The sequence below is a fragment of the Neophocaena asiaeorientalis genome, unplaced genomic scaffold (assembly GCF_003031525.2).
Source record: "Neophocaena asiaeorientalis asiaeorientalis breed wild unplaced genomic scaffold, Neophocaena_asiaeorientalis_V1.1 scaffold433, whole genome shotgun sequence".
In the NCBI taxonomy this organism is placed as follows: domain Eukaryota; kingdom Metazoa; phylum Chordata; class Mammalia; order Artiodactyla; family Phocoenidae; genus Neophocaena; species Neophocaena asiaeorientalis.
The window spans coordinates 2,793,335-2,803,576 of record NW_020175040.1 but is presented as its reverse complement, the minus strand read 5'-3'; the positions used below and the strand labels follow the sequence as shown (position 1 = coordinate 2,803,576).

General features: G+C 68.8%; 1 protein-coding gene across 1 annotated transcript in view; it reads left to right on the top strand.

Moving 5' to 3' along the window:
- PLXNA1 (plexin A1) overlaps window positions 1-10,242 on the top strand; it is a 46,803-nt gene that overhangs the window by 3,767 nt on the left and 32,794 nt on the right. Inside the window, 4 exon segments of the mRNA XM_024763399.1 lie at window positions 12-131; window positions 495-592; window positions 3,716-5,007; window positions 6,722-6,904. Coding sequence (XP_024619167.1) covers window positions 12-131; window positions 495-592; window positions 3,716-5,007; window positions 6,722-6,904 — 1,693 coding nt within the window.

The window sequence follows — 10,242 nt, the reverse complement described above, 5'->3', positions numbered from 1 at the left end:
GGCCTCTCCAGGGTCAGCCGCTTCCCGCGGCCGCTCCGAGGGCTGCTGCGCAGCCCCGGGCCTGGTGGGCGGCGGGGCTGGCGGCGACGGGGCGCGATCGAGCGGCCTCGGGGTGGGGATTGCGGCTCCGGGTACCCCCGCCCGTTCCGAGACCCTAGGGGATCCCGGGAAGGGGGCGAGAGGGCCAGAGGGGCTCCGGTGGCTGCCTAGAGCCGGGAGCTGCCCCTGGCTCATCTGTGGGGTGCTGGGGCCACGCCCCTTGAAAGAAAGAGGGGTGTGTGTTGGGGGACGTGGACCGAGCCTCTGCCCGTGAGCCTGGACTCCGGTAGCGCGGCCCTCCGCGCTGCTCCATCTCCTTCCGAGCTGAGGCCGGTTCTCTGGGTCCGCGCGGGGGTGGGCTCAGCCTTTGCTCCTCCGGCCCTCTGGAGGCCCTGGGCCCTCTGGAGCTCACCCCAGGCAGGTCCCCTGGCGCCCCGCTGGTTTGGGGTCTGCAGGAGAGACCAGGTGCTGCGCCAGGCAGCCCAGAGCATGCCCGGTCCTGTGCCAGAGGCGGACTTGGAAGCCAGTGATTCCCTTCAGGGCCGGGCAGCAAGTGGGCCTGGGAGGGGGCCCTGGAGTCCCCAGAAGGGCATTTCAGGCAGGGGAGACAGCTCTGCTGAGGCCTGGCCCGCCCCGGTGTGGCTGAGGTGTGTGCTTGGGGGTGGGAGCGGATGAGGGCTCTGGACAAAGCAGACAGCCCTTTGCTGGCTCCTGGCTGTGGTTTGTGTGTTTTAAGCTCCCCCGCACCCCTGAAGATCCCAGTGTCTAGAGTATGGCGTCACGAGGAGAGGACCCCTCAGGGAAGCCCGAGGGCAGGTGCTTTTTCTGAGAAGCAGGACTCCAGTGGCCCTGGATCCTGGTCCTGTGGATGCTGGTCCCATAGGGCAGGCCTGGAGGGGGAGCGGGTGCCTGGGGACCACCTCCCGGGGCCTCTGTTGGGGGAGGTGGGGTGACGGGGCAGCTCTTGGTCCCAGTTGCTGACAAGGTACCTTTGGGTAGGAGGGCTGTGTCTTCTCGGTCCCCCACACCGCAACCTGTCCGTGCCCCAGAAGAATCCAGATCTGGTGGGGCGGGGGGGGGGTGCAAGATTGGGGCCGCCCCTCCGTGAAGAGGCCTCTGAGGGCCTTTGTTTCTCAGGGTGAGGAGTGGTGGTGGCCGCTGGGCCCGGGAGAGAGCAGGGGATGACGCTCGCTCCACGCTCTGCTGGGCAGCTGAGCCTGTCCTGTGCAGGAGTGGAGGCCACTGTGCCGGCCCGTCTGGCCTTTCCCTGCCTGCGCACCTCCAGTCGGCACACCCGGCACCAGGCCGCTTCTCCTTCCCGGTCTGCTTCTCACTGGCCAGGCCCAGCCTGCTTCCTGTGCTGGGCGCTGCGGTCACTCTCACCACCCTCTGCGTGGTCCAGCAGGTTCCGCCCCCGGCCTTGGCTCTGGCTCCTCTGTGCCCAGGATGCCCCTCCCCCGCCAGCTCTGGGGCCTGGTCCTTCTGGGGCAGGTGGAAGGGGCTCCCCAGACCCCAGCGCTGCTGCTGCTTCACCCCCCCTCCCCACCCCAGCCCGGAGCGTGCATCTGTTGCTGCTCCCCTCCCCCAGCCCAGCATGGAGTGAATGCATTTTCTCCTGGGCAGACCGGAGGCCTGTGGGAGTCCAGGTCCCTGTAGGAGTGCTGAGAACTAGCTGGGTGACCTTGGGTGTATCCGAGCTGCGGTCCGTCCCTCTTGGGTAGGGGCAGTCACCCCAAGTCTTCAGTGGCCCCTGGGAGGTGGTGGCCGGGAGGACTCAGCCCCAGGCCTGGTGCCCCTTTCCTGGCTGCAGCCCCTGCCTCTGGCTGGTCCTTTCGGGCAGCTCTGTTGGGGGAGGGGCAGCAGGCCCCCGGCCGGCCGGGCCGGAGTCTGGATGGTGTTCCTTCAGCTGGGTCCCTCCCGCTTAATATAAAAAGTAGGGTCGGGAAATGCGTTAAGACGCGTATAATTATCCCGGAGGAGGGGAGAGCCCAGCCCTTGGTAATTGCAGGCCTTCTTTGAACTGATAAACGGAGAGTGATTCATGCTTTCTCTGCCCTGGGCTCCTGAGCTGGGGGCAGGGGCCGCCTGCGAGGTTCCGGGCGGCCATAGTTCCTGGGGTGTCTGGGCGGAGATCTGCAGGAAGGCAGCTGACAGCCTGCTGGGGGGCCCCTGCGGGCAGCACGGCCCTGTCCCCTTACTGCGGGAGCCTGGCCAAAGGCCCGCATTTCCTAAGCCTCAGCATGCCCCCTCCCCACCACCTGAGCAGAGGTGTAGGTTTTCAGTGGAGCCGGTGAGTGGGGAGGAAGGACACAGGGACGGAGCCAGTCATTCACTCTTTCATTCACAAGTGCTGGGTCCTGGGCCGGCGGCCTCTGGGGTTCAGTGGGAAACCACAGAGCCAGGCCCTGCTCTCGTGGAGCTGCCACTCTGGTGGGGATAGCATCGGGGAACAATACGTAACAAAGCCGTTAGCAAGCGCCATGCCACAGATTAAACTGGGTGACTGAGAGGGAGCGGCTGCTGCCTTCGGCCAGCAGGTCGAGGGCTGTGGGCAGGGAGGGAAGAGCACCCCAGGAGGGGGGCAGGAGGCCAGAGGAGCCCTGTGCTGCAGGGGCAGATGTGGGGGCCCAGAGACCCACAGGCTCTGGGGCCACTTCCCAGCCTGGACTTGGCAGAAGGCACCTATCCTTTGGGCCTCGGCTTCCCCGCCTGTAAAACGAGAGGCGTCGTCTGGGGGCAAAGAGCATGTGCTGCACGCACCAGCACCTGCCTGCAGTGGGGACCCGGCGTTGCTGTGGTCGGCTTCCGTCCAGGAGTGGGGTGAGGCCCCCCAGAGCCAGGGCGGGATCCCTGCTGGCCCTGAGAGGGCACCCCCCCTCCTCCGGGAGAGGAGCTGTCGTCATTACCGCTGCACGGATCGGGAGACCGAGCCTGGCAGACAGGAGTGGCCCCCACCGGGGCCACGTGGCTGCAGAGCAACAGGGTCTAGGTTTAACCTGCTGCCCGACTGCCAACTTCCGGGCTGCGGGGAGCTGAGACTTTCCGAGAGGAAGTAGGGCCAGGGCAGGATTCGGGGGCCTCACGCACGGGGCGGGGGCACCGGTGGGCTGGGGGTGGGGATGATGGGTGGGAGGTGCAGGGCTGGGGGCTGGGCCAGGGTCAGCAGGGAGCGGCCCTGGGGTCAGTGTGACTGGCCCCCCTTCTGCTGGCCCCGCCCGAGCGTCCTTGTCTAGCTGAGAGTAGGACTGCCCAGGGCCTCGGGCAGAGAGGTGGTCACCCACCTTGGGAGCTTGGAGCTGGGGGTCTTGTTCCCTAAGGCATGGGGAGGCTTGAGTCAGGGGGTGATGGCCCCCAGGTTTGGGTGTCGGTGGGGCTCCCGATCTAGACCCTGAACCCTTGTCACCCATCGTCTTGTTCTGGGTTCATTTTTCTCCTCCACCCGGCCGCGGTGGCCCAGGCAGCGATGGAGCGTGTGTGGCCCGTGCTGCCCGCAGGTCCTAGGCTTGGTGTAGCCGCTTGCAGGGTTCCGGGCGGGGAGGTGTGCTTCCTGCACCTCGGGCTTTTCCTGGAGGGGTAGGTCACGCCCCAGAAGTGGGATGTCCCAGGGGAGGACGGGCGCGTGGAGCTCGGTGACGGCACGTGTGTGTGTGTGAGGGGGGCACGTGAGGGCTGCTAGCGCTTACACACTTTGTCCCCCGTTCTCCCTGCAGGGCTGAGGCTCCCGGCCCCGTGATACGCATCCCTGCAGGACCTGAGCGCCGCAGCCCGAGGCCGCAGCCCGTCATGCTGCTGCCACATCTGAGCCCACGGGCGCTGCCGCCGCCACTGCTTTTGCTGCCGCTGCTGCTGCTGCTGGGGGCCGCGCCCCGGGCGGGCGGGGGTCCACAGCCCCCTTTCCGCAACTTCACGGCCGGTGAATGGGCCCTCACCCACCTGGTGGTCCACGAGCAGACGGGCGAGGTGTACGTGGGCGCCGTGAACCGCATCTACAAGCTGTCGGGGAACCTGACGCTGCTGCGGGCGCACGTGACGGGCCCCGTGGAAGACAACGAGAAGTGCTACCCTCCGCCCAGCGTGCAGTCCTGCCCGCACGGCTTGGGCAGCACCGACAACGTCAATAAGCTGCTGCTGCTGGACCAGGCCGCCAACCGCCTGCTGGCCTGTGGCAGCGCCTCGCAGGGCATCTGCCAATTCCTGCGGCTGGACGACCTCTTCAAGCTGGGCGAGCCGCACCACCGCAAGGAGCACTACCTGTCGGGCGTGCGCGAGGCGGGCAGCATGGCGGGCGTGCTGATCGCCGGGCCTCCCGGCCAGGCGCAGGCCAAGCTCTTCGTGGGCACGCCCATCGACGGCAAGTCCGAGTACTTCCCCACACTGTCCAGCCGCCGGCTCATGGCCAACGAGGAGGATGCCGAGATGTTCGGTTTCGTGTACCAGGACGAGTTCGTGTCCTCGCAGCTGAAGATCCCCTCGGACACGCTGTCCAAGTTCCCGGCCTTCGACATCTACTACGTGTACAGCTTCCGCAGCGAGCACTTCGTCTACTACCTCACCCTGCAGCTGGACACGCAGCTGAGCTCGCCCGACGCCGCCGGCGAGCACTTCTTCACGTCCAAGATCGTGCGGCTGTGCGCGGACGACCCCAAGTTCTACTCCTACGTCGAGTTCCCCATCGGCTGCGAGCAGGCGGGCGTGGAGTACCGCCTGGTGCAGGACGCCTACCTGAGCCGGCCTGGCCGTGCCCTGGCCCGCCAGCTGGGCCTGACCGAGGACGAGGATGTGCTGTTCACCGTGTTTGCCCAGGGCCAGAAGAACCGCGTGAAGCCGCCCCGGGAGTCGGTGCTGTGCCTGTTCACCCTCAGGGCCATCAAGGAGAAGATCAAGGAGCGCATCCAGTCCTGCTACCGCGGCGAGGGCAAGCTCTCACTGCCCTGGCTGCTCAACAAAGAGCTGGGCTGCATCAACTCGGTGAGCGTCCCGCGGTCCCGGAACGAGGCGCGACCGCTCGTCGCGTGGCGCCCACCCTGCGCTGGGGGCCGCGGTTGGCCCGTCTCCCAGGGTCAGGGCTGCACCTGGGCTGCGGCTGTCCTGCCCGTTAGAAGACGGGGTGGCGTGACCGCGTGCACGAGTCCACGAGCCCCCGCGGCCGTTGGACGGAGCCCCTCTGACCACGCGCCTGGTGCTGTCGTGGGAGTTTTTGCGGGCCCCATCTTGTCTCCGTTTCAGAGACAGGGTTGCCCGGGGCGGGGTGACTTGCCCAGGGTACACGGCCAGTAAGGGGCGAGCTGGGGCCACACCGGGGTCAGGTGGACACCAGACACCGTCCTCCCTCTGGGTCCTGTAGATAGGCTCTTCTGACTCTTGCCCTGGGCGCCTGGCCATGCACCTGACCTGGGAGCGGCCCGAATGCCCGGGGGCTGGGCGCTCGGGAGCCGGCAGTCCCATCTCTAGGCCCTGACGGGGTCCTCTAGGGGCCAGCTGCTTTTTGAGGGGTGTCTCTTGCACACCCCCAGGCAGTAGGACCCATCGTTTCTCTGAGTAAGGTCCCAGGCTCAGAGGGGGTAAGGGACTTGTTCCGGGTCACTGGGTAGAGGACCTCCAGTGCCAGGCCTTAGACCCTCTGATGCCGCTGCCTGGGACGTGCTGGTGGCCTAGGGAAAGCCCGGCCCCTCCCTGGCCTCAGTTTTCCCGTTTCCGTCCTGGTTTGTCTTCAGAGCAGTGTGGGCTGGCCCTTCTTTCTCACATCTGTTGCTGTGTGTGGCGGGGCCCCATCGTAGCAGGGCTGCCCTCCAGACCTCGGCCTCGGGTGCAGAAGGCTGGTGCATCCCCCATCCTCCCCTCGGCCTCTCGAGGAAGGTGTTTGATCTCCATTGTATAGGTGGAGAGACCGAGGCTCGGAGGGCCAGCGCTTGCCGAGATCGCCGTGTGCTCTGCGCGCCCTGTGCCATGGCTGGTCCCCCCTGCCTGGACATGGTCCCCACTGCCCCCCGCATCTCTCCCGGACCCTCTTCTCCTCGCCCAGCCCTGACCCCGCCTCCTGTGCTCCTTCTGCATTGGTGACCTTGCGCACTGCAAACCTCAGACCCCCAGCCTGCTGCAGGGGAACCGCGCAGACTCCCTCCCCCAGGCCCCGGCGTCCGCCCTGCCCTCCCAGGCCCTTCTCCGGAACCTCACGCTATCGATTGTTTCCTCTCTGACCGTAGCCGTCTCCTCTCAGCCAGCCCCTCCCTTTGCCTTTTAGGTGCAACGCTGTGTCCTGTCTTGAATAAGCCGTCCTAGTGCCCCACCCGTCCCCGGCCACCACCTGTGCGGCCTCACTGCGCAGCAGGCCGGGCCCCTCCCTGCCCACACCCAAGGCTGCCTCTTGCCTGCTCCCCACTCAGCGCTGGATGCAGGGCCTGTGCCTGGTGTGTGTGAGAGGTGCCCACCCCCGGCGCCTGCTCCTGGGCCTCGAGCGGCTTCCAGGGCCTCAGTTTCCCCATCTGCCAAGTGGGTCCAGGAATCCCTGACCCCTGCCCCCCCCGCCCAGGCCGCTGCCCCACGTGTGGCCTGTGCAAGCCTTGGAGAGCGGCCCCTGAGCCCCCGCCCCAGCCTGGTGAGGGGAGCCGGCCGGTGCTGGCTGCGTCGCCCCGCAGGGCCCAAGGCGCCTGGCCTCACCCCCGACCCTCCCCCGCTCCCGCAGCCCCTCCAGATCGACGACGACTTCTGCGGGCAGGACTTCAACCAGCCGCTGGGCGGCACGGTCACCATCGAGGGGACACCCCTGTTCGTGGACAAGGACGACGGCCTGACCGCTGTGGCCGCCTACGACTACCGGGGCCGCACCGTGGTGTTCGTGGGCACGCGCAGTGGCCGCATCCGCAAGGTCAGCCTGGGCCGGCAGAGCGCGAGCGGCCTCGCTCTGTGTGCCGGTGGGCGGGGGGCGGGGCCTCCAGGGGCTCACCGGTCCGTCCCTTCGCGCTCCCTGTGGGCTGCTTCCGCGTCCGGCCCGAGGCCCTGGCTGGGACACCGGAGCTGCTGGCCTCGCTCCCCACGGGCGTGGGCGGCGGGGGCGGGGGCGGGGCAGGCCTGTGGGGCCCCCTCCCCTCCCGGATCCGGTGTCTGCTGAGCCAGCACTCTGCCCTGGAGGGAGGCCCCATCCTGCAGGGAGACGGCAAGGCCAAGGGCAGGGCAAGGGGGCGCCCCGCCCCCGCTGGAGCGCCAGTGTTGGGGTGCTCTGGAGTGGGGGTCGGCTCCTGGGCTCCTCCGTGGGCCCCTGGCTTCCAGGTCTCTGTCCCCGCCGGCAGGTGCTGGGCTGAGCGGAGCTGGTGCTGAGCTGGGCAGGGGCGGGCTTCCTGGGGCAGCAGCCCCCCACGGCTCAGCTGCGACCTGGTGGGTGGTTAGGGACCAGGCCAGGGGAGGGCCGCCCTGCTGTGGAGGAAGTTCCTGGGGCACAGCGGGGTGGGGGTGCCTGGGAGCCCCAAGGATCAGCGCAGGGGCGGGGCCTCGTGCATGAAATAACAGCCCTGCGGAGGCTGCTGCTGACACAGCTCCCCAGCCGGCGTGCGCCCGGGGGTGGGGCCTGGGCCCGGGGCCAGCCAGAGCCTTGCCTGCTCCCAGAGCGTGCGGGGTGGGGTGTCTCCTGTCCCTGCCATGCTGGGTGCTCTGGGAATCACGTCCCACCGCCAGCTGGCTCTATGGCGTCTGGGAAGGGCCCTGCCCCCGGCCTCAGCTTCCCCATCTGTGAAGCAAGCCTGAAGCAAGGGCTTCGGGCAGTGGGGGCCGTGCTGACCGAGGGCCCCCTGGGCCGGGTGCTGCGGAGTTCTGCTCACCGGATTGGGGGCCCCTGGGGTGGTGGCAGCCCAGCTCGGGCCCCTGCCACCCTCCGGGCCAGCCCCTGTGCCCCCCGTTGTCGGATCCTGCCTGCGCCGTGGCTGAAGGGCACTCTCCCTCCCTAGGGGTGGGGCCTCACCCAGCTCACAGCTCGCTGCTGCCGCCCCAGGGCTGGGGGAGCAGAGGAGAGGCACCATGGACCCCCGTGGGTGTGCGCTGGTGGGCTGTACCTGGCGGGGCCTGCCCCACTGCGGCAGGAGCCCCCGTGGGGTTTGGCTGCAGGTGAAACACTTGGAGACCTTCCTGCGGGGCCCTAGAGCCTGTCCCCTAGCCGCAGGCCGGACTCCAGGGGCTGGGAGGGGCCCTCTTGATGGCTGGTGGGCTGGCGGGCAGCTGGCCGGGCACCGTCTTGTCCCACGGTAGCCAGCCACCCTGTGAGGCTGGGGGAAGGCGTGAGTCCAGCGCAGCCTCCCTCTGCTGCCTGCCGGTCTCGCTCCCTGCCCCAGTCCCACCGAGGGGAAACTGAGGCCCCGAGAGTGGACCACGGGGGTGGCCTGGGCCCGCCTGTGAGAAGAGGCTGCTTCGGGAGTGAGGAAGCCACGGCTGTGGTCCCCTCGCCCCTCCGCACCTCCCCCACACCTGCCTACCAGGGCACCGTCCACCCTGGTGCATCCAGCTGGGCACCACACACCGTGTGAGTGGACGGCGCCCTTTTCGGGTGTGTGGGGTCGGCCACGCCCAGGGGCGGCGCTGGCTTGAGGCTCTGCCCCCTCGCCCGCAGACCGGCCCCCTGCACCCCTCCTCCCTGCGCGCCCCTGCCCCGTGGGCACCAGGTCTCGTGGGTGGCCCAGTTCTCTTCTCTCTGGGCCTCCCTGTCCCGTGCTGGGGCCTGGGGCGCTGTGAGGGCCGGGGGGAGGGGTGTCCCCTCTCTGCCCGTAGGCCTGGGCTCCCTTCCCCTCGGCCCACCAGTTCCTGGACCTCCTGAGGTCCCCAGGCGAGGCCTCTGGCCTTGGCCCGCTTGAAGGACGCTGCTCCCTGCGGGCGCCCACGTCTCGCCGGCCGGGCCTGGCCTTCGGCAGCAGAATTCCCGCCCCTGCCTCGTCCCTCTCGCGTCATCCTGACCCAGCCCGGGGGTGGGTGCGGCCGTGGTCCGGGGGCCGTAGCCAGGGCAGGGGGCGCTGCATCCGGCATGGTGCCCCCTCCCTGCTGGCCCGCCTGGCTGCCTCCTCCGAGCCTGGGGCGGGCTGGGCCCTCGGCTCTGTCTCCGGGGTTGAAATCCAGGCCCTTCCTGCCCGGGCCTGGCCCCACCACGTGAGCCGCGAGCCCTGGCTCCCTGTCTCGTGTCCTTTGTCTGCCCCGAGCGGGAGCCTGGGCCTGAGGGCTCGCCTGCACCCAGGGACAGGCCCGCTGCGCTGACACACCCCATCCTCCCCACGTCCGGTCTTTCCCGGGCTTTAAAAAGCGACTGGGCAGCCCTAGGGACGTGGCTGGCTCTGGGCCATGTCCAAACGGTGTTGTGTGAAATTGCAGCTGATTAATTTAAGTGCTGCCCGCTTGAGCCGCTGAGGGCTGGCTGGGGTGCCCCCTGAGTCCGCTGCCCTTTGCCAGAGGCCCCGCCCGCCACCTGCCCCTCCGACCCCAACCGAGGCCGTCATCGTCCTGTGCTGACACCCCCAGACCGCCGCCCTGCCTGTCCCCTCCTGCGCCTCCCCTGCCCGGTGGCCTCCGGGTCCTTGGGTGCCCGCGGGGGAGTGGGGGGGGTTGGAGAACAGCCTGTGGACTCCTGCCAGGGGTGCCTGCCCTGCGACTCCACAGCTGGCGGCATGGGCCTGGTGAGGGCGGTTGTCCTGCCACTGCTGCAGGGCCGGACTGCGCTGGGGACGCAGCTGGCCCTGCCGCTTGGTGGCCGTACCAGGCAGGAACGTGGCCCCGTCCCCCTGAGTAGCCGGTTTTCCGAGAGAACCTGAAAATCTGTGTTTTGTGTGACGTCTCTCGATTGATAAGTGTCGGCAGCTAATCTACGTTTTAAGAAAGCACCGTGGGCCATCCTGAGCGGCGGGGGTGCATCACGGGCCCATGGGGCACCGGGCCTCGGCGTGGGCCCCGGGGCCGCGCAGCTGGACTCCCAGGCTGGGCCCACCAGTGGGGTCACACCGCTTGCCGCCTGTGCGGTGATCCCGTAGGGAGGAGAGACCACGGGCTGCAGTCTCAGTGCTCTGTCCCCACAGCGGGCCTGGGCTGGCCTGGTCTCCGGCCCCTCGGGCATCAGTGCTCCGCGTGCCTGCCGAGTGCAGCGCTCTGGGCCTGGGTTGCCGGGAGGGGAACGTCCCTTACCCTCCAGAGATCGTGGTCTTAGAAGCTGCCTCTGAAAGATGGCAGCCCCTCCCTTCA